Source organism: Triplophysa rosa, linkage group LG7 (genome assembly GCF_024868665.1).
Source record: "Triplophysa rosa linkage group LG7, Trosa_1v2, whole genome shotgun sequence".
Lineage (NCBI taxonomy): Eukaryota > Metazoa > Chordata > Actinopteri > Cypriniformes > Nemacheilidae > Triplophysa > Triplophysa rosa.
In genome coordinates this window covers 12120695-12145561 of record NC_079896.1, presented here as the reverse complement: position 1 = coordinate 12145561, position 24867 = coordinate 12120695, and the positions used below count along the sequence as shown (strand labels likewise).

The window sequence follows — 24867 nt, the reverse complement described above, 5'->3', positions numbered from 1 at the left end:
ACCCACCTCACTGCTCTCCCTCGCGTTACACACTGATCTGTCGACACCACGGGGGTGCTGGGATTTCATTTAACACTATCCCTCCACTGGTGGGTCTCTGCATCAAAGCGTCTTTTGAAGTAGACGTGTACAGTCTCGCTCTAAAAAAACAACAACTTTGCCTCTTCTTCTTCTTGCCGTTTCATTTTTTTAACCAACGTTTTACCCTAATAAGAGCATCGTGTGATGGTACAGCAAAGATTTTAAATTTTGATTTAAACATTGATATAAGCTATTTGAGGATTTGTCATAGACATGAATTGAACTTAATTTTCCACCAACTCTAAGCCTAAAACATATTCAAGGGATAGTTCACCCCAAAATGAAAATTCTGTCATGAATTACTCTCTCTCTAGTTGTTCCAAACCTGTGTAAATTTCTTGGTTTGGTTGAACACAGAGAAAGATATTTGGACGAATGTTTGTAACACAACAGTTGTTGGACCCCATTGACTACCATAGTAGGAAAAACTACAAATGTAGACAAAAGTGCCCCAGAACTGTTTGATGCCCTGCATTCCTCAAAATATCTTCTTTTGAGTTTAAAGTGGTACTTCACACCTGAATCTAAATTTCCCCATGTTTTACTCACCCTCAAGGCATCCTAACTGAATATGGTTTTCTTCTTGAAGAATAATGCAGTCGGAGTTATAATACCACGTATCATTTTACTTCCAACCGGTAGCATGGGAGTGAATGGGTGTTGACTTTTTGAAGCTCCAAAAAGTGCATCCATCGATCAAAGAACTGCTCGACACGGCTCGACATGGTTCACACGTATTCGAGAGATGACGGAAGCTAGACATCAACGTTAATAGCGATCTCAATATGGATATTTCTCTCAAACAAACGCATCGATTCACTTCAGAAGACCTTTGTTAAGACCACGGAGCCATGTCGAGCAGTTCTTTGATCGATGGATGCTTCAAAAAGTCAGCACCCATTCACTCCCATTCTACCGCTTGGAAGTAAAATGATACGGGGTATTATAACCGGCATTATTCTTCAAGAAGAAACCCATATTCAGTCAGGATGCCTTGAGGGTGAGTAAAACATGTGGAAATTTTGATTTGGTGGTGAACTATCCCTTTAACTCAACTCTCAACTCAACTTTATTTATATAGTGCTTTTTACAATTTTCATTGTTACAAAGCAGCTGTACATAAGACATATTGACTATAAGCAAACCAATTAAAGTTGTACCTGCAAAAACAAGAAAAAGGTGAAAACAAAGAAGACAGACATACCCACATACAAAACACTCCACACACACAATATGCACACGTACTAACACACAGACAATAATAGAATAGAACAAAAATAAAAAAAAGTAATTTACTAATTTTTCCTACTAGGTAGTCAATGGGGTCCAAGAACTGTTTGGATATTAAGCATTCTTACAAATATCTTTCTCTGTGTTCATCAGAACAAAGACATTTATACAGATTTAGAACAACTCGAAGGTGAGTAAATGATGAAAGAATTTTTATTTTTGGGTGAACTATGCCTTTAAGTAACATGTAGTTACCAGTATTTTGTTGGTACGCTGTAAGAAAACTTTAAGTGTGCATACTGTAAAATAAAGTACAACCTACTGTATAAACAGTATGATACAAATGAACCATGGTATTTGTACAATATTTAAAGAAACATTTACATACTGTATACAAAATCGTTCCATTGTTCCACCACATACAGTTTGCATGTACATCACTTCCTACTCTATACAGCTACAGTAGAAAACTGTGGCCAAAAGAATTGCGTATCTAATTTTGTTCATTTTGTGTTTTCTTTTCCTTTTGGTCCATGGACCAGACTCAATATATGAAGTGTATGAAGGCTAAAAAAAGAGCATGCGTAACCATTGTGGCTCTTCAGACATAAGTTTAAATGGGTTTCAATTTACCACATTATAGTTTAAACACAATATTGACAATAATGTTTTTTAATATCAAAACCGGTACATTGTGTCAGTTCTTACTTGCACAGTAACTATCAGCAACTGTAAAAGCATATGTACACACACATATATTTCCTGTAACAGTGAGAAAAGCTTGTACCTGTTTGGTGCGTTTGGTGGATTCTTCGGAGAGATTGTTGTAAGTATAGTGTGCCTGTGTGATTCCACAAAACATCACGGCCACAACACCTGAAATAATGAAGAGAATCAGTGCATTGTGCGCAGAAAGGGCTGCAGGTTCAATACAGGATTGCACTCCTAAATAACAAGCGATTAAGCCATCAATCAATACAAAGACATGTGACCACAAGCATTCAGGATCTTTAGACTGATGCCCATGTGGTTTAATGATTCCATGATTCCGTTGTTGTTTTAGATTCACTTTTAAAAGAGTCATGCAGTAAAAATGAAATGTTAATTGTATTGTGTGCACTAGCAGTAACTTTACGGACTCATTACTTTCTCTCCAGTCTGGAAATCTCATTTATGGATACACAGCTGCTAAAAGAGGATCCAAGATGTGTGATTTTTTATGTCCTCTGGGAAAAAATAAATGAAGATATTGATGTTTTCGCTACCCTAAATAATATCACTCACCTGTAAATCCACAAGCTTCAGCCAGGAGAAAAGTACTCCAGGACATGAGAAAGAACAGAGCCGTCTCCAGCAGAGGAAAACAGTGCAGCTTGGTGAATTTTGTCACGTGGATAGAGTTAAGAACTTAAACCACATCCCAATCATATTAACATACTAAACATAAACATACATATTAAATTCAACTGGCACTTTTGAAGAAATCAAAAAGATGTTAAGGAGATAATGTTAACAGTGTTAATTTCGCAAATGAGTTAAAACAACATCACAATACATTCAAGATAAAATGAATTGATCAATATTTGGATGGGATATGAGGGCAGTGACCACTCCAGTAACAGCTCCCATAGCAAAAGAGCCACTGAAGATGCCAAGAAAGATCCCCACTGATTTGAAGAAAGCCGAGGCATCAAACGTGTGTGTGTTGGCTCCTGTAGGCTGATACGCCACAATCGACCTGCGATCAAACACAAAACAAACAATTACCAAAAAACAAGCAATGAAATACACTGTAAAAAACTAATTTTACAGAATTTTTCTGTAATCTTTTTTCCACTGTTTTTCCACATATAATGTAAAAAACGTTTCTATAATTTTTCATGTATTTTTTAAAATACCATCAAAAAACATAAAATTACAGAAAAAGACCACAAATGTAAAAGAAAAATGGGGAAAACGTGTAATTTACAGAAAAACGGTTATTTTACGGTTTATTTCTGGCGCCCCAGATTTTTTTTACAGTGTATAGTATAAGAATTCAGTGTTTCCTGCCACAACAATTTTGTATATATATTATTCTGAATATAAAATATACTTTGAATTTAATGTGATGAGATCTACAATTAAATAACAGCAACACGTGTTGTCACTGCATTAAGTCTTATTTTTGATCAAGTCTATAACATTCCTGAGGCTGTATGAATGAATCTGGTTAGATTCAGGTGTAAGTTTTCACTTTCAAACTTAAAGTGTGTTTAAACCTAAATCTGCATCTGATTATTGACTGGTTATTTATGAGCGTTTGTGAAAGATATACATTTATGTCATTTAATAAATGACATATTTAATTTAACTTCATAAAATATATATATATAAAATACATTTAAAAAAAAACGGAAAAACTTTAGACTGCATAAAAAATGGTTTGAGATAACATTCAGATTATGCTTAAATAAATTAAAAGAAGAATGCACAGTGAATAAATGTCAGTCTAAACACTGTACATACTTCTGCTGTGACATTTTGACTACATATCAGACAAAGAAAAGATTGTGGTCATTTTGTCCAAAAGGGGGAGTCAGAGTTCCATTAGACGGGTCTGAATCACAAAGTGCTGCAGAGACTTTAGCTTCTACTTTCCAACAGCACGGTGAGAAATTTCCTCAACACACACACACACAGCTGGGAAACCCAACCAACTGCTGTGGAAAACACTGTGATTTCACTGTCATTTTTCCAGCAACAGAAGTGGAACGGGAAAGTGATATGGAGACTTACGACGAGAGGACGATGGAGACCGCGTCGTTCATGACACTCTCTCCAAACAGCAGTGCATAGAGATCACCGTCGGCATTAAGCTCATTAAAGATTGCAAGCACAGTGACTAAAATCGTACACAAAACAAAGACAAAAAAAATCTGTCAACATCTAAAGTGTTACCAGAGTTTTTTGACTTTGCAGTCAGAATGATAATGGTGACGGTGTACCTGGATCTGTGGCAGATATGATGGCACCGAAGAAGAGGCAGTCTGTGTAGTAAAACTTGTCAGTAAGTTGACCCAAAACCTGCATCAGTTTCACCACACCATACATGAGGTTTCTAAAATAGAAAACAGAAAAGTTTCGGTTACAGTCACAAAACCTAGAAGATGTCTTTTCACACCTGAAACTGCTTTTTTAACAGTGTGCAGTGCACTCAACTTGAAAAACTATTTCCCATTCAGCATGAACATTTAACTGAACATAACTACACAGACCTGCGTGTAATGTGTGTGTAACGTGTGTATACAGGTGCTGGTCATATAATTAGAATATCATCAAAAAGTTGATTTATTTCACTAATTCCATTCAAAAAGTGAAACTTGTATATTATATTCATTCATTACACACAGACTGATATATTTCAAATGTTTATTTCTTTTAATTTGATGATTATAACTGACAACTAATGAAAATCCCAAATTCAGTATCTCAGAAAATTAGAATATTACTTAAGACCAATACAAAGAAAGGATTTTTAGAAATCTTGGCCAACTGAAAAGTATGAACATGAAAAGTATGAGCATGTACAGCACTCAATACTTAGTTGGGGCTCCTTTTGCCTGAATTACTGCAGCAATGCGGCGTGGCATGGAGTCGATCAGTCTGTGGCACTGCTCAGGTGTTATGAGAGGTCAGGTTGCTCTGATAGTGGCCTTCAGCTCTTCTGCATTGTTGGGTCTGGCATATCGCATCTTCCTCTTCACAATACCCCATAGCTTTTCTATGGGGTTAAGGTCAGGCGAGTTTGCTGGCCAATTAAGAACAGGGATACCATGGTCCTTAAACCAGGTACTGGTAGCTTTGGCACTGTGTGCAGGTATAGAAAAACCCCATAGAAAAAACATTTTATGTTTTATTACATAGTTTTGATGCCTTTGATGTTATTCTACAATGTGGAATATGTAGTTCAAAATGAGTGTACCCACACTTTGTACGTGTAGTTTAAACTGAGTGCATTTTAACAATGAGAAACCTTTTCCTTCATTCATCATCATGCTTAACTGGCAGAAAATTAGAAGAATCCGACGCTCACGTGAAAACATACCTAAACCTGCCCCCATATTATGCAACTATAGTAACTTTTAAGGTTTGACAAGTAACAAGCAAACCTTTAAAGGTTTAAATGAATATGTATATAAAATCATTGTATATATACAGCAACAGAAAAAATTAAGAGACCATTTCAAATTTCTTTTCAGTTTTTCTGAATGTACTATTTATAGGTATGTGTTTAGGTAAATGATAGTTTTTGTTTTCATTCTGTGAACTACTAACAATATTTAAACAAATTTCAAACAAAAATATAGTTTCTATTTGCATTTATTTGCAGAAAATGAAAACAGGAGAAACAGGTCTAAATAACAGAAAATACATTTGGAATGGTCTCTTAATATTTTCCGCGGATGTATATAAAGCTGCATGCATGGTATACATTTATTGCTTTCATTACAAAAAAATTACATTTAATACAAGTTAACTCAACTACCCCACTGTGGTAATGTAGAAACTATGGGGACTTACCCAATGACAAAACAGGAAATGGCAGTGCCCAGGAAAGCATAAGTTATAATAGATCCCAGGTTTCTAAAGAAATGTCTCTGGAGGAACAAGGAAGAGCATGTTACTATCCAACATAATCTCTCTTGTCAGATTTATAAAGCTTTAATGTATTTACATGCATACACTCTAAAAAGTGCTGGGTTGTTTTTAACCCACAGATCACCCAGCTGCTGGATTGTTTGTTTCCTCTCATGGTTGGGTAAAGACAACCCAATTGGGTTGAAAATAACCCAGCATTGGGTGATTTTAACCCAGCATTGTGTTCTGTCCAATATTGACCCAGAATGGGTCAAAAACAACCCAGCACATTTTAGAGTGTATGCATATAGCAGCACTATACTGTAGTATAGAAAACAAAAAATACAAAATGCATTGTAATGAAAGATCGGAACACTGGCACAATGTGAGGTATATACATTTTGGCCAATAACAATAACCGATAATTCTTAAACATTGCAAGCCGATAACTGATATATGGCCGATATTAGGGATGCATGATATTATCGGCAGATAATGGCTTATAAATGAATTATCGGCCCGATAAAGAAAAGGAAGCTGTAATTAAATCATGCTTGTAAAAGCAGCACATTCTTACATTAACTGAGTGCGCAAAGAAATCCATCTCTGCGCCCATCAGCCGCGCACTGCCTATTTATTGATTAACGTTTTTAACTAAAACACAGAGTAAAAATAAAGTTGAATCCTGCCCATCGTCCATCGGGAGTAGACTCTGAACTTGAGCTCAAGCGTGCATAATATGCAACGCGCCGCCCTGTGACTTTCGTCTCTGCAGTTTTGTAGTCTCCATTTCAAAGACACCTATGCTCTTGTTGCTTCTTTAATTAATATTTACCAAATTCATTTTCCAAATGTTTTAAAATTATTTCGTTTATCATAATTTTAAAATGTGAAAAGCAGGGCTCGACATTAACGCTTGTCCGGGACAAGTGAATGTTTTGTATGGGCAAGTGAGAGATAACTTTACTTGCCCGACTGGACAAGTAACTTGAAAAAAAATAACAACAGTGTGACATGTAGAATAATAAGAATATGTGCATTAGACAGAGCTGTGTGTTTGTGTGTAGTGCGTTTGTCGTGGTGGTGCTTGTTGTGTGTTACAATAATCAATGGCGCATCACACTGAGTCCATATAACTACATGTCGACGCGGAGTCCTTTATTTAAATGGCTGTTCTGCGTGTCTGAGTGAATTACGTGCACAGTTTAACATACAACACGAGTAATGGTCGAGTATTTGTCTGCGTCTGCACTGTATGAGGATATGAACGCTGTATGAGGATATGAACACATGAACTGCATCTCCAGTCAGAGTTGCTCTGAGAGTTTATTATACGAGCGCTTTACTGTTTGAGTGAAGCTATTTGCAAACAAGCGTCTTCCCGAAGACCCGTGAAAATAAAAGTCCCGTTAAATTGAACACTCAGACAAAAAATACTGTGGTGTACTATAGTATTTGCTTTTGAAAATTGTAGTGCCCTTGTAGTGAATTGATAAACACTATATACCTATAGTAAAGTTCAAAAACACTATAGTATCTAAGAATTTTACTGCAGTTTACTATAGTATACTGCAGTAATTTATGTGGACAAATATACCACTATTGTATAGTTAAAAAGGAAAAATACACAACTGAGAAATATTCAAACAAATTTAGGTAATCTAAAAAGGATACGGCCCTAATTTATTCATCTGTATGTAACATTAATGTCTTTTGTCAGTTACCTGTCTATTCATGATGAACTGCACTTGCATATTTTTTTAATGATGACAACAGACGATTTAAACTCCTACAGTTTGGCCTGTGCTACCAAACTTTAAACCTTTCTAGCACCAGTGCTATGTGCAAAAAAAGTTAACCTACAGCCTTAACACTAATAATAATTACTGCTTGCCATTGTTTTATAGCAGTCACGGAGAGTAGGCCTATAACCAAATTCATGTGGCCAAAGCGGACACTAGTTAAAATGCTTAGAAGCAAACTTTACCAATCTAGATCCGGAACAATTATATTGAGAATTCAAATGAAATATCTTTTTTTATCGTTGGACAAGTAATTTTTTTACTCGGACAAGTGAATGACAAGTTTACTTGTCCGAAGGACAACCACATGACAATGCTTAATGTCAAGCCCTGTGAAAAGGCACAGTCACTGAAGTGACTGGGCTATACCCCCTTGTTTTTTTCTACGGGCTCAGTGCTGGCGCTTATTTTTTTCCCATGCAGCTTATAATTGCGACCAAAGCACCTTGGTTGAAAAAACGCTGTCCAGCGCCTGGTGCTTTCAGCTGCGTAAAAACGCCCAGTGCATAGACAGCATATATCGGTATCGGCATCGACTATCGGCTTAATTGAGGTGGAAATTATCGGCATATCGGATATAGGCAAAAATCCAATATCGTGCATCACTAGCCAATATACAGTATATAAATATAAATAAATATAAAATTCCCCAAGACTGAAACAAAAGGCAAAAAGTGGACAACCGCTTTTATTTGAAAACAAGGTAACCATTAGTTCTCTTTTTTCCCTGAAAATCATGTTCCAAGCCTACTTTACACTAGTTAATAGGGCTGTCACGATTATGAAATTTGGCTGACGATTAATTGTCTAATAAATCATTGTGATTATGGCGATTAATTGTCAGTTTTAGAGTTTTGACTTTTAATCCTCATACATTTTTTATTCAGCTTTGAAACGACCATATTGTTCTGAATATAAAGACTATGTTCTTTTTCTTGGAAATACATAGGAAAAAATTGGGTCATCATACTTAAGGTTTAGGCTTTTACCTGTCAACAATACAACTGCCAAATACTTGTAAATTAAGGAAAAATGATCAGGCCACCATTGAAGTGAAGCCACCATTAAAATGCTATCAGTCATAGAAAAGCTTCTAGTCTGTTTTTTTCTCACTTGCAAAGACTACAACAAAAGTTTACTTCTATGTTAATGAGATTTTGGTAGACTGGTTTTCACACTGAAATAATATAAAATTGTACTGCAGGTTATTTTTATGGTATATGCTTTAGTTTTTCTAAAGTGATTGTGTTGTGGTGGTACATTTTACAAGTCTTACCATGCTTTAGTTACAATATATACAATAAAATATGCAATATGCAGATGCACTATAGCTCCCCCTAGTGTCTTCTATAGAGATAATTGCAATAATTGCGATGATCTGAAACCATCGCGATGAGGTCAAACAATCGCGATGAGACGATTATTTAATAATCGTGACAGCCCTACTAGTTAACGATTCTTTAACCTTCCAACTTTTTTGGTATATTTTTATTTAATGAACAAATTATACAACCCAGAAAAATGTTCTTAATAGCCACATGTGACAGAAAGACAGTACTGTACAGGATTTTAACTGTGAGCAGCGTGCAGCTGAAGAAGTTTAACCAGAGGAAATGATTTATGATTTATTGGCTATAATATATTGAAAGAATGAATGAGGCATTTTTATATAGCGCTTTATTGTGTATTGCTGTACACCCAAAGCGCTTTACAATCATATGAGGGGGTCTCTCCTCAACGACCACCAGTGTGCAGCATCCACCTGGATGATGCGATGGCAGCCACAGTACAACCACACACACCAGCTATAGGTGGAGAGGAAAGAGATGTAGAGCCAATTCAGAGGGTGGGGATTATTAGGAGGCCATGATTGACAATGGCCAGTAGAGGGAATCTGGCCAGGACACTGGGGTTACACCCCTACTATTTATGAGAAATGCCATGGGATCTTTAATGACCACAGGGAGTCAGGACCTGTTTAACGTCTCATCCGAAGGATGGCCTAAATTTTATTATAGGCCGTTACCAATATGGCCGATAATTTATAGTGCATCCCTAGCACAATGTATAATAATATATTTAGCACTATAGGACAGAAATCTTAATTTAGAACGTTAGGAAGGCACTTAGCCTGGCAAATACACTCATTCTGACAGTTCTGTTTGTCTATCTGTAATGTGTTTATAGGTCAAAGCACATAGATTTCCCTGTGTGACTATCAGTCACAGCAAGCTGAGTCACTGTGTTGCTCGAAAGCTCAGTGACTACTGGATCATTTGATGTTAAGACCTCTCCTTCACAGTTTCTCATTGTGCAGCACTTGACTGTAAACTCCCACACTGCTGTTTGCTTGCTCTGGGCTTTCTGTGACCATTCAGCGAGTAAAGTAGGAACTGAAACTGTGACGCATGTTCCTCATATCAATGATATTACTTTATCACATCAACTCATCAACAATCGAGAACTCAATTACAGTACATTAATGGCATTAAAGGGATAGTTCGTACAAAAATGAACATTCCGTCATCGTTTACTCACTCTCTTGTCATTTTAAACCGGTATGGCTTTCTTTCTTCTGCAGAACACAAAAGCAGATATTTTGAAGAAATTTGGTAACCGAACAGCGGCGGCACCCATTCACTTCTATTGTATGGACACAAAACCAATGCAAGTGAATGGGGGCCAGTTAACAATATTCTTCAAAATATCTTCTTTTGTCTTCTGCGGAAGAGAGTAAGCGTGCGATCACACAGAACGTGCTTTTTATGTTCGAAAACGCGAGGCGCGCCACGCTGCTCTTTTGGTGACTCTTTGAAAAGAGATGTTTTTTTAAATGTTGCTACGTAACCACCGAAACCGCTGTCCTGTCAGTCAAGGATTATAGCGCGAGCTCAACACAACAAGTTTCTCCTCCATGTCTCCAGGCGTTCCGAGCATCTGTAAACTTCTGTTGCCACAAGGGAAGCCCCGCCTCTCCACTCATTCGATTGGACAATGGAAAAAAGCTCACATGACGTCAAGCGCTTTCTGCTCAGACTTGAGTTTTTTCAACTTCGAGCGCTCCAAGCGCTCCGCCTAAAACGCGAGGCGCAGCGCGCAAAACGCTCCCTGCCAACTGAAAACAATTCAAAAGAGGCGCGTCTCACAGCTGATCGTGGCACACGGATCTGCGGCAGGCCAACGCAAATGCCGTTCATAGTGTGAAAGAGAAGGGTTAGGGTACATCCAAAGAAGCAAATACTTCAGTCACTAGTTCTGCTACAATAGTCTAAAACATGACATGTTACCTTCTAACCCTATAACGCCACACATGTACACCAAACCTATTTCACAAATAAATAAAACCACGGCCTAATCCCTGTAGTCTCTCTTCCTGACCCCAGAAACATGGTCATAACTGACAAAACCCACATAGCCTGTGTGTGTTTCTGTTTATCGCGGACAGACAGCTGGCAGAAACCTGTTCCTCTCATTTCCTCAGGGCCTCCCTGCTCACTCAGCACTATGTGAAACTTCACATTAAAGGGACAGTTCACCTTCATACATGTCGCACATGCTACGGAAAAAATCGGTTCGTGCTAAGTATAAATTTAATAGTGTAGCACACATGCGATACAGTTTGGCGGGTGCATTAGACAGAGCCGCTGTTTGTGTGAAGTGCGTATACTTCAATATTTACTATATACAGAGATTGCATATTCCGTTACTTCTCCCTACCCTCTAACTTGCCAGATCTGCAACGCCCCCTTATTCCGGCACCTCTGAATTTACAAATTAAGCACTGGCTACAACTGTTTGGCCTGTTCTACAAAACTTTAAACCTTTGAAGCAACGGTGCTATGTGCAAAAAAAGTTAACGTCCAGCCCTGGTTGGTAACCAAAAAAACGTCCCCAATTGACTTCTACTGTATGGACACAAAATCAATGTAAGTCAAAGGGGACCAACAGTTGCCAACATTTTCAAAATATTTTCTTTTGTGTTCTGCAGAAGAAAGAAAGTCATGCAGGTTTGAAATGACAAGAGGGCCTATGAAAAAGGAATGAATTTTCATTTTGAAAGTGAACTATTCCTTTAATCTCTGGAATCCAGAAATGATATACATGATACACCTGACATGCTGCTGAAGCAACAAAAGGGTGAAATACATAAGCAGATACTGTATGTGGGTAATTCATAGGTCTTCATGCCAAAACTGTTTTTGTGCCAATGAGCTTTGTGATAGTTCCATAAATAGGCTCCAAAAACACTGTAAGCCATTGATTAAGAGGTCATGAGGAGCAATAATGCTAAACACTAAAACCGAACCCGGTTACACAAAGGTTAAGACTGACTGCGTGTTAAAATAAGCCCAGTATAATTTACACAATGACGCACATCAGAAGGTGCCAATCACACTCAAATCACATAAACGTGGTCTGAATCACACATCTGCCCTGCAGTTAAACTTCCACTTGAGCATAACAGTGAGATAACAGATATCAGGTTGCCTTGCACTAGATCATATCTCACAATATGCTAATGTACAGAGAAAAAGAAGAGCTTTCAGAGATGAACACCCTACTGAACAGGTGAAGTGAAAGCTGTAACTCATACCTTCTTGAGGCTGTATCCACCGTGAAATATGATGGGAGGTAGCAGAATGTTAAAGAACACCTCTGGGTCAAAGGTCAACTGCAAGCAAAAAGTAGATAAATAAAACATTTTATTGGTGTTTTTTAACTGTAGGTTTCATATAATTTATTCCATTGAGTAGTTAAAGAAAAACTTCAATCAAATGTTGTGAAAATATGTCCTTATTTACTCATCCTCATGTCATTCACCAATTTTGTTTCATAGGGTTTTTGTTTGGGCTGTTTTTTAGTCAAAGTTCAAAAATAACATTGATTTAAATTAATTAGATATACCTCAAAATGAACATGTAGCATGTCTAACCTGTACTGCAGGTGTATCAAACGTCACTGTTTGTGTGTGTGTGTGTGTGTGTGTGTGTGTGTGTGTGTGTGTGTGTTCATGTTTGTATATCCCGGTGGGGACCTAAACCTGAATACACACCAACACATGGGGACTCGTGTCACTGTGGGGACCAAAATTGAGGTCCCCAGGGGCAAAACAGCTAATAAATTGTACAGAACAATATTTTTTACTAATCTAAAAATGCAAAAAGTGTTCTATGATCTTTAGGTTTAGGGATAGGGTTAGGGGATAGAATATACAGTTTGTACAGTATAAAAACATTACGCCTATGGACTGTCCCCACGGGGATAGTCAACCAAAGCCTGTGTGTGTGTGTGCTGTGTGTGTGTGTGTGTGTGTGTGTGTGTGTGTGTGTGTGTGTGTGTGTGTGTGTGTGTGTGTGTGTGCGTGTGTGTGCATGTGTGCGTGTGTGTGCATGTGTGCGTGTGTGTGTGTGCATGTGTGTGTACCTTGCGCAGCATATCATTCTGCTCCACATTATGGATCTCTCTGGAGTTGATCTCCCCCTTGAGTGCGTACTCGAAAAACTTTCCGCTAACGTTGAGGAGCAGCGTGCTGACAGGGCCCTGCTTCAGAGAGCAGCTTGGAGGAGTTTTGTTATGGTAGCTGGTGGAGGGGATGCCATACCGCAAAATAACACCCACCAACAGACCTGCCCACAGACAGAGAGACGATGATAAAGCACTCACATATACAGTACACAAACAAAAACTTTTTTGTCACAAACACACTGATCACACAACTGTTAAAGCGACAGTGCACCACAGTGCAACACATCTCCTTCGCATAGAGTTGATCAGGTTGTTGATTGTGGCCTGTGGAATGTTGGTCCACTCCTCTTCAATGGTTGGGTTAGGGTTATGGCTCACCCACACGATGCCATGATCGCTGTCTGCCATCTGCCCTGTACAGTAAAAACCGGGATTCATCCGTGAAGAGAACACCTCTCCAAAGTGCCAGACGCAATCAAATGCGAGCATTTGCCCACTCAAGTCAGTTACGGCGACGAACTGCAGTCAGGTCGAGACCCCGATGAGGACGCAGCATGCAGATGAGCTTCCCTGAGATGGTTTCTGACAGTTTAAACAGAAATTCTTTGGTTATGCAAACAGATTGTTGCAGCAGCTGTCCAGGTGGCTGGTCTCAGACGATCTTGTAGGTGAAGATGCTGGATGTGGAGGTCCTGGGCTGGTGTGGTTACACGTGGTCTGCGGTTGTGAGGCCGGTTGGATGTACTGCCAAATTCTCTGAAACACCTTTGGAGACGGCTTATGGTAGAGAAATGAACATTCAATTCACGGGCAACAGCTCTGGTGGATATTCCTGCAGTCAGCATGCCAACTGCAAGCTCCCTCAAAACTTGCGACATCTGTGGCATTGTGCTGTGTGATAAAACTGCACATTTTAGAGTGGCCTTTTATTGTGGCCAGCCTAAGGCACACCTGTGCATTAATCATGCTGTCTAATCAGCATCTTGATATGCCACACCTGTGAGGTGGATGGATTATCTCGGCAAATGAGAAGTGCTCACTACCACAGATTTAGACAGATTTGTGAACAATATTTGAGATAAATAGGCCTTTTGTGTACATAGAAAAAGTCTTAGATCTTTGAGTTAAGCTCATGAAAAATGGGGGCAAAAACAAAAGTGTTGCGTTTATAATTTTGTTGAGTGTATAATGGTATCTACTATGTTTTCTATTGGTGGGTGTTGGGAGGTTAAAAAATACCCAAGGTGGTCCACAGCAAGCTGTATTTTCAGCTCCATTTTTTTTTACTATTGCAATATATTGTAATATGTATTGTATCGAAATATATTGTAATATATTGTATCGTGATATGTATCGTATCGCAAGACCATTGCCAGAATACACAACTTTTTTTTATGTAAACGCGCTAGACGGACGGGTTTCAACGTTCGCTTGCATCTTTTGCGTCTGCAGTGCCTCGTGCATAAGCACGAGTGTTTACGGTGGTTTGCACTGCCAGCAGAGCTTTGGGAGCATACAATTTGACATTACGGTATTTTAAAGGGGGCATTATTTTGCTGTTTTTGAAGCTTTGATTATGTTTTTTGGGTGTTTAACAGTGGATGTTCATGTTTCAAGTTTCAAAAAACGATTTATATTTCACGTATTTCAAGTCTATTTTTCACCGCTGTCCCTCTTCTCACAAAATGACTGGATTTTTTCCAGTTTATATAAAGTCCCTCCTTCCGAAACGCTCTGATTGGTAAAGCTGACCAGGTCTGTCATGATTGGTTCCCCGCTTAGAGCGTCTGTCTGAAGATGTCCCACCCACACCATATCAGCGAGCTTCCGCTTCTCAGGCTGTTGTGAATGGCGAGGGAAATGACACTGGACTGATTGGCATCACCGGTTATATTAATTAACACTAATAACAGAAGCGTTACTTCTGCCTTTTTATATTGGACCCAAGTTGGATAATAAAACAAACAGATTGACCAGGAGACATTTGCAAGCAGGACTTTAGAGGTATGCGCAATACACACACAATATCAGTGTTACACAGAACAGCTTTCACAGCCGATGATAAAGTCATGGAAGCTGTTATTTGACCGTTGGTTATCTTAGAATGTGTGTAGCTGAATTCTTATTACCAGCTGTAGGACTGTGATGAAAGTGAAATGAAATAATCGCGCAGCTCAGTCAAATGTTTACAATCTCTGATAACCAAACACTACTCCAGCAGCTCTTCCTCTTCTCTAAGGAAGGCCTCGCCCCTTTTTTGGCGTATTCCTTTGGACGGAGGTTTTTCAAAAACTCCGAATAGTGACATCATGTACCTGGGAAGTAAAGGGCTGTAGTCCGATTCCAGCCGTTCTCTGTAGTCCTTGAAAAGCGAATTGTGTTAAAGACAATATCTCGCTTGGCATTGAGCTTTATCATTTTGCAGATATTGTTTATGCTCTAACAGTAACATTACACACTAACTAAAGTTTGAAATTTGGCATCACAGGGAATGGCCACTTTAAATACATTCACAGGCAAACCTCTTCAAAAACAGATAATCTGTCTCTTACTTATGTGCAATGTAAGGATAAAACATGATGTGTTTATGTAGTTTTAACTGTTTCTCTGAAGGCTATGAGGGTTCAGTCAGTGGAGGAAGGAGGACTGACATTGTGATATGATCGCCACCTCTGCTAACACGGCAGTCGAGCACTATGCAAAAGCATATAGAGAAAACAGCCACAGCTCTTTACTAAAAGCTGCACCTGTTAAGAAAACAAAGCATGTTTTTGTGCAATTACTGCCAAGGTGAGTTTGTGACAAAACATTTTGCAGTATTTACATATTGTTTATTACTAATATAATTCATTACCATAGAAGTTTTATTTGTTTCATAAAGTACAAGTTGATTTTATAATGACTGCATTTTTTGGATTTTGTGTTTTAAGGTGAATAAAAGACCATTTTCCCCTATATATTTCAGCATTGAGGATTTCTTTAAAAAAGTCTAAAAATCTCATCTCGTCTCGTGAACCCAGTCTCGTGTCTCATCTCGTCTCGTGGGATAAGTGTCTCGTCACACCCCTATTAGACCCGGAAGACCTATCGTTTCATACAGTCATGTGACCACGATAATATTTAGACAATTTTGCTATTGCGATAACACGATATCGATATTATTGTTCCATCCCTATTTAAGGTATTTTTACTAGAAAACAATACAAAAATGCTTAGTAAGAATGTCATTTTGTTGCAGTGTAAGACTCGCAATAAGACACTTACAATACTTTCACACTTAAATGTGAAGAGACAACCAAGTAAAATATCTTTAGGTGGATTTCCCTAAAGACTGTAAACACTGAGGCACTTTGTGTGGTTTAACCTGTCAACGTCTGGCTTAACCAATGACGTGGATACTTTAGAGAGGGACTTCCCATTACCCTAAATACTGAAAGATGAGGGTAGGATATAAGGACTGATAAAAGGTGTTATTCTGAAAAAAAAAATCCTACAGCTCAACAGATAGAGCATTACGTTAGCAATGTTAATATAAGTGTAATAATATTTGGGCAATTTCATGTAAAAGTCAACTTTTCCATGAAAAAAAATAATTTTTACCAATGATTTTTACTACATTGATAGCACAGATGTCAATATTTAGTATTAAATACTCATGTGAGATCTCAAAGTTTTTAAGGTAAGTGCCTTTTTCAGGATTGTCACATCCATAACAGTACATATTCCTCATGAATGGACAAATGAAAATAAAAATATAGCAACCACTTTGTTCAATAAAGGGCCACCCCTTCCCAATTTGTTTTTGTTGGTAATTATTGCTTCTGGTTTGTACATTTTAATTAACAGAAATCCTACAAAGTAGCCTATGCTGTCTCTCAAAAACAGTGTCTTTTTTGTCATATCCATAACACAGGTTTATTTCCCTTTTTTTTTTTTTTTAAAGAAAACTAGTGCATAGCATAAACTGATATTTTTATGATTTTTAGACTCTACCAACAAATATAAAGAGATGGTTTAGTACACTGGTAACAAATACATTCACGCGTTTGTTTATGTCACCTCCATAACGCAAAATGTCACATCCATAATGCTGGAAGAGCCCATTTGCAACTTGCGCATTTACCCTGTAAATCTCAGATTTATTTCTGTGATGCCAAGGAGAAAACATAACGCTGCTGTGTAAAATCTGTTGGAGGGTATTTCCATACCAGTACCAGGGAAAGACAAGAGCACACAGAGTATGGGCTAAAGAGCAAAAAACAAGAACAAAGGTGATAACCACCTTTTCGCACAACTTCATTTTAAAAGTACCTAATACATACAGTGTCACAACAACAGAAGCTCACTTTATAAAGGTTAAATTTGAGAGGAAAACTGTGAAATTCATTGTGAAATGACAAAATATGTTAAATGAGCTGAGAGTATCACACATAAAACATTTAAATAATAATGACTGTTATCAAACAACTTTGCCAAATACTCCCATCTACAATTAGTCAAAGAGTGCCATACCTAACCCTTTAAAACAATCGTTATTAGCTTAAAGGGGTGATATGACAAAGCGAAAACGAATATTATCGTTTGTTTTAGATATAATGCAATGTGTTTACACGATTTAAGGTTCAAAAACGTTGTATTTTCAACATACCGTGCGTGTTTGTATCTTCTCTTTGCCCCGCCTCTCTGAAACCCTGGGATTTTTTACAAAGCTTATGGCTCTGAAAAGCGAGGTGTGCTATGATTGGCCAGTTAACCAGTGCGCAGTGATTGGTCAAATACTGCAAGCGTGTGACCGAAATGTAACGCCTCTTACCATATTTGGAACATCAGGTTCCAAAGCAATTGTACTGACCGGTACGCCCACCTTACTTGCGTATACATTTGGGCGGTCTTAGTCAAATCATACCACGAACTGAGGTAGATTTGTGGGGGTGTGGTTACACGAGGCGTTTCAGGCAGGTCTGGGTGAGCATTCGCTTTTAGATAGAATGCATATTTTGTTCCGACACTTAAATTTGTGCTATTTTACGTGTCTAATACATGCATTGGCAACTTATAACACACCAAAGACACGTAAAAACATGTGTTCGCGCCATATGACCCCTTTAAATAAACAGGAACACATGGAACATGCAGAATGACAGCTCTGATCATTACATAAATACACTGCGTATGTAAATACATCTATATCCCAAAGCCAAAATCTTTGCATAACATTGGGCCCAGATACAAGTACAGATCTAGTTAAAAGGATAAGATAGTGTGACATTTACAACATGGAGACACTAAAAATTGTCAAGCCCTTTGTATTAATCCTGTTTTCTTTAGCAAAACATATTATATTTCATCTAGCCTAATGCCTGCCCTAAAACTGAATTAGATTGGAGAGATGTGAATGTTCAGGGACGGTACAGTGTGTATGAGCGCATCCAGACAACGTATGACTCCAAACTCAACATACAGAAGAGCGATTTTACAGCTGAAGGACAAAAAGGCACAAACACCCTCAGCTCCTTTGATTTTTGTACTGTGTGCTTTTAGGCTTAAATGAGCACATGCATGCATGGCCTTAGTAATTGGGTAAGCATCACATTTAGAAACGGGCGAAGACAATGAGTGACCTCAGACATCTCTTGTCCAATCAGAATCCTGCTAATGCAGCTTAGTGTTTGTCTTCCAACGTACAGCTGAGTACATTACAGTACACCACAGCTTGACAAAATTACACAAAATTACCGGGAGCGTCTGATGCTCTCCAGAGACAGAAATGGAGGAGCAGAAAGCCCCTGACTGCCCTTTCCAACATACTTTCCAACAGTAGAAAATGTGTGTAGAATGCCAACCAAACGCACCACGCAACTGTAACACAGGCATCTGTCCAACCCGTGAGCAGGTGTCTCATTTGTGAGAGCGTGTCAAGCTCCATTCAAAATGGAAAAAATACAACCCTGAGCCAAGCGGGTTTAATGCAACAACACATGAATTGGAACCTGCTTTATGTTGCTGTGCATTATGCATCTCAAAAAGACACATCGATGATAGACAAATTATTAATCAATGATGAGGAGTAGAATGAGGCAGATTAATAGCACAGAAGTGCATACTATCAAAGCTAATTAAACAATAGAAGAAGCCCTGACGCTTGATGGATAGGAAAGCATGAGAGTATAAGAGCCGGGTTAGTAAATTCAGGAAGTAATACAGCGAATTCCTTTTCTTAAAGCAAAACTGGCCTTAAAGTGATACTTCACCCAAAAATGAAAATTCTGTCATCATTTGCTCACCTTTGAGTTGTTCCAAATGTGTGTAAATTTATTTGTTCTCATGAACACAGAGAAAGATATTTGGAATAATGCTTATAACCAAACAGATCTCAACATTCATTGACTACCATAGTAGGAAAAAAAACAATGGTAGTCAAAAGTGCCCCAGAACCGTTTGCTGTCCTACATTCTTCAAAATGTCTTCTTTTATGTTCAACAGAACAAAAAAAATGATAAAGTAATTTTTCCTACTATGGTAGTCAATGGGTGTTGAGATCTGTTTTTGGGTGAAGTATCCCTTTAACCACGTAAACATTTGCTTTGGTCAGAAGCATCTAAATTCATTCCTGATAAAAGCAAAATGTTGTGCAAGAAACCCCTTTAATTCTCATTAAAACATATGGCTTTTAAAATCATTTTGTACTATACCGTTTAAAATAGCAACGATTTTAACAAAAATGTTTTACATCTGTACATTTTACCATATACTGTAAGTGTATACATACTGTGGATGTATTCAGCACATCTTAACCTGACAAGTTAGACTGTACATTTACACTGTATTCCCAGGATTTTATAGCAAATGTCAACTTGTTGAATGTGGTCCTTTTAAAAGTTGGCATAATAAGAAAGGGAGACATGAATATTATAATAATTGTTGTCTAATTTAGGGCTGCTAAACAATTAACCGTGGCTAATCGGATGCAGCGTAAAGGTTTGTGTTTTACATAACATATCGGCCATTTTATTAATTTTGTATTTATGAATATACACACACACACGTATATATTTAAGAATAATATTAAATATAAAAATCAATAATTGTTTAATATAAATATACACATGCAAATATTTCCTAAATATATCCATGTCTGTGTACGTGAATGTATTTATAAATACAAAAAAGCACAGTACACAGACATATATTATGTAAACACAAACTTTTATACTGAATGTGATTAATGGTAATTAGTCCAATTACACAGGATAGGTATGAGAATAACCATGAAAACAAACAAGACACTTACAATTATAGTTCAGATGATACCCACAGACACAATGAGTGCGTTTACATGCACAGTCTTAAGGTCTTTGCACATACAGTCTGAAATTTTCATATGCGTTTTTTCGTATTTGGCGCTCGTATGTACGGTGTCTCTGAAAACGCCTTTCAAAATGTTAAAACGCCTCTCAAAATGATTGCTATGGATGCGAAAAAGCAGAAAATCGAACCCAGTCCGTTTTTTTTATGACGGTCGAAAATATCGGAGGCAGTGTGTAAATGTGATTGACACAACGTGAGGTCATATTTATTTTTTTACGTGCGGAAATCATCACATCATCCCTTAGTGTTCTGTACGTTATGCACGTACACTGCAAAACAAAACACAGACGTATGACTTAGTTTGACTTACCGCGTGCAGTTCATGTCCGGCATCTTTTAGCGCCATCTATCAGTTTCGAACTATCTCCAAGTTCTGCGTTATATCCACCGTTTATATAACATCTATCACTGAAATGCCGTGAACAAGCAGACACACCTAAACTTCACTATCGCAAGAGTAACGAGTTGCAGCGCAGCCCATCTTGACGCAGTGCAGATAACCTTGATGGTAAGCGGGTCTCGCTCGTCGGTTGGCTCGTGGGCAGGCTCTCTCGCCTTCGCCTTGCTTTTGGCCAATAAAAGGAATAGGATCCCTTCGACGACACAGGGATCCAGAATTAGAAAAAACTTTACGAAACAAGTTGGGAGTGCTGGGGGTGTGTGTCAAGTACAGAAATACTACGTCATAGGTCCAACTTGTTTTTTAACCAGTTGATCATGTTAAGCATGAGAAGCCAGCATGTTAAAGGAGTCCAAATTGTTCTGTTTTTAAGTGCTATAATCGGGTCCCCGGTGCATCTAGCAACCAGAAACCGTGAAAAACAAGATCCCAGTAAGTTTGTTTTGATGAGCCTTTCCCTGCAAACATGTGAGAATAATCGAGCCGTTCAAATTTCACTCCTGTTGTGACATAAAATCAGGATCTTATTATAATATTATCAACAGTCTGAATTGACGTACATGTACCGTATATATAGGAGGATAACATTAGCATATGATAGGGAAGGGAGCTAAGTCAATCACGGGCTAAACATATTCAAAAGCCAGTGTTAAACTTACTCTATATTTATATGTTATTTGGCAAATGGGCACTTGGAGTTTAGCTGTATGTATGTTAAAGGGGTCGTATGACATGGCTGAAACTAATATAATCGTTTGTTTTATATGTAATGCAATGTGTATACACGATTTAAGGTTAAAAAATGCTGTATTTTCCACATACCATGCATGTTTGTATCTCCTCTTTGCTCCGCCTCTCTGAAACGCGCAGATTTTTAACAAAGCTCATCGCTCTGAAAAGCGATGTGTGCTATGATTGGCCAGTTAACCAGTGCTTAGTGATTGGTCGAATACTGCAAGCGTGTGACGGAAATGTAATACCTCTTACCATATTTGGAACATCAGGTTCCAAAGCAATTGTACTGACCGGTACGCCCACCTTAATTGCGTATACATTTAGGCGGTCTTAGTCAAATCATACCACGAACTGACGTAGATTTGTGGGGGTGTGGTTACACGAGGCGTTTCAGGCAGGTCTGGTGGGTGAGCATTCGCTTTTAAGTAGAATGCATCTTTTGTTCCGACACTTTAATTTTTGCAATTTTACGTGTCTAATACATGCATGGGCAACTTATAACACACCAAAGACACAGAAAAACACTAATTCGCGCCATATGACTCCTTTAATACATTATGTGCGTTAATATGTTCAGCTGTGGCACGCTGTTTGTTTTGCTAATGAACAGGGGCGAACACTGCGCTTAGTTTCGTTTTAAATGTCTCAAATCATTCGTCCTTAGGCTGAAAAATCTGTCACAGCATACTAGTTATGCTCTGACGTTCTTGTGTGTAACGTAAGCGCTAAAATCCACGTAATACCTCTAAGATCTGCAGGTGCGCATTCTGTGGATTTTAGGCAAGCATCCACCCACAACGTGAGCGCATTAGGATGCGCTGTTTGCTGTGATGGATTTTTTAGTCTCCGGACGAATGATTTGAGACGTTTAAAACGAAACTAACCGCAGAGGAGTTCAGGAAACATAATTTAGCTAAACCATTGCCATGGCAGTACTACATGTGTGTTGTGTTGACACACAGGACGGAAGGGGGGTGGGGTGCGCTGTAACTCACTATCATTTAAAGAGACATGCACCAAAACTGGTTGCTGTGAGCAAAGCTGTTTTTGATGAGGCAAAAAGGTTTTTTTTACACAGCCATTGAGTGTTTTTAAGCAAAATATGTTCCAGACATTTCATGAAGACCCTAATAAATCATACCAACTTGTTGAAAGTGCTCATCCGATGAGTCCTTTAACAGTGTAAAGAAGTCAGGATGCATGACATAGCATGATAGCTCTGCTTTAAATCTAGAACCAAAAACAACGTTTGAGCCGCAGCAAAAAGCAATGAAATTACATGCATACATCCTACAACTGGCTCAATGGGATGACATAACAGTGATAAGAATCTTTTAAGTTATATGAGAGGTCTGATTTAGCACACTGAAAATGAATCTGTTTTAAAGGAAAAGTACCCAAAAATGAATCACGTATCCGAGAACCAATGAGATTTATCCTTGAAATATGTGAACCCAGTGTGTCACAATTACATGTGTAGTTTTCTCATCTATATATGTTATATACAAGTACTCAAAAAGTACTGTTTTGAACGCATATATATGCGTTTAAGGCTTCAAAAAATGGGGCACTCTCCAATGCCATTACCAAGCTTGGAAGAGCCATGACAGGACATCTTCCCCGGCCTGGAATATATCATTTTACAATTCCCTAATATATCAAAAACTGAATTCCAATTTCCATGACTGTCAGCACAGTGATAAGGAAAGAATAAGAAAGTTAGAAAGTGGTTTTGTGACCATTGCACATGTCATCACAAAAATGCAAGTGCATCTATATTGGGTTAGATGTTATGCACTACCAATACGATGTGTTGCTTGTAAATCCAGTGTCTGTCAGATTTTATGTTACGTTCTAGAAAATAAAACTATTCCACATCCATATAAACAATCACTCCGCAATACCAACAGCAATACTACTGTAATATAATAGTGATATACGGTCCATCAGGTTTCCATTAGCACTCGTTCTAGCTAGCAAGCGGCTACACAAGCTCATTCATATGAGGCTTAGCTAAGCGCTTACATGATGGCCGTGTCTCAAATCCTAGCATGCTTCCTACCTAGACAGTAAATAAATGCACCAAAAATATGTGCTCGTGATGTCTACAAATGAGTCAGCTTGGATGAACGCGCCTACGGTACCCCAAAAAACCTGCCTAGGTAGACAGCTCAGTAGGTTTAAAGACACAACCGATGTCTTAACGCATTTCGTTGCCTTTGAAAACACTTATTACTCACCGTATATCATCGCCAGCCCGGTTTCGTGCAGGAAACGCACTCTTCTGTGTTTGAAGAGCCATATCGTGAGGATGGTGAGTGTCAAAAGCAAAATGAATGTGAGTAAATTCACGCTGTCCTGCCTGTGACTTTCCTCTGCCTCTTTCTCCGTGGCAAGTTCCTCCATGCCGCCGTCATCTGCTCTTATCCGACAGCATTGGCTTATAATGAAGATTAACATAGGAAATAGTGAGCTGTGTCCGAGTATATAGGCTGTCCATGGCTTTGGTGCTGTGGCCGCCTCCATGGTGCTGGATGCTGGCGGCGGGTTTGCAGTTCCACACTCTCGCTGCTTCAGCTGCGTCAGGTAGTCAGAGAGAAAATGAGGCAGAGGCATCACACAGCAGCCAGCAGCTCAGGCTCTTAAAGATACACGCACACACTGATAGGCTACTCAGCAGAAACGCCTGCTGAGGAAAATGCCGGAGATGAGGACACAGCACATTACATCAAAATTTCATAAACAACATAAAAACAATGTTATAGTGTCTTAAAAATGTATCTAAATCACACTGACGTCAGTGTCAATCGTTCACAATGTACACTAAAACAGTTTTATTTTTTGGGTGGCTTTCTGATTACTTTTTAAAGACAAATGCTTTAAAAGATTGATGCAATACCATCTACATGTCTCAATCACTTATGAGCTTGTTTTGAAGCTGTTGAAGCCCTATTACTGCTTCCAAGGTCTAGCTGTCAAACTGATGGAAGCAAACAGGAACTTAAGATTTCCCTTTTGCTCTTCTGCATGTTATCACACTTCCTCTGCAATATGAAAAATCTAAATCATATTTTCCGTGTTTAAAGGTATAGGTCACTCAAAAGATATTTACCCTCATGTCATCCCATGATGTAAATAACTTTGTTGAAACAAACACATTTGAAC

At 38.4% G+C, this 24867-nt stretch overlaps 1 protein-coding gene across 1 annotated transcript in view; it reads right to left on the bottom strand.

The window, feature by feature from the left end:
• The window catches only part of slc9a7 (solute carrier family 9 member 7), a 59029-nt gene extending 34690 nt beyond the window's left edge, over nucleotides 1-24339 (bottom strand). The window contains exons 1-9 of the mRNA XM_057339095.1: nucleotides 23943-24339; nucleotides 13158-13360; nucleotides 12328-12405; nucleotides 5875-5951; nucleotides 4299-4411; nucleotides 4090-4195; nucleotides 2909-3049; nucleotides 2596-2702; nucleotides 2099-2187 (exon numbers count right to left, since the gene is read on the bottom strand). Coding sequence (XP_057195078.1) covers nucleotides 2099-2187; nucleotides 2596-2702; nucleotides 2909-3049; nucleotides 4090-4195; nucleotides 4299-4411; nucleotides 5875-5951; nucleotides 12328-12405; nucleotides 13158-13360; nucleotides 23943-24318 — 1290 coding nt within the window. The 5' untranslated portion in view covers nucleotides 24319-24339. The remainder of the gene's footprint in view (nucleotides 1-2098; nucleotides 2188-2595; nucleotides 2703-2908; nucleotides 3050-4089; nucleotides 4196-4298; nucleotides 4412-5874; nucleotides 5952-12327; nucleotides 12406-13157; nucleotides 13361-23942) is intronic.
• Between the last annotated feature and the right edge of the window lie 528 nt (nucleotides 24340-24867).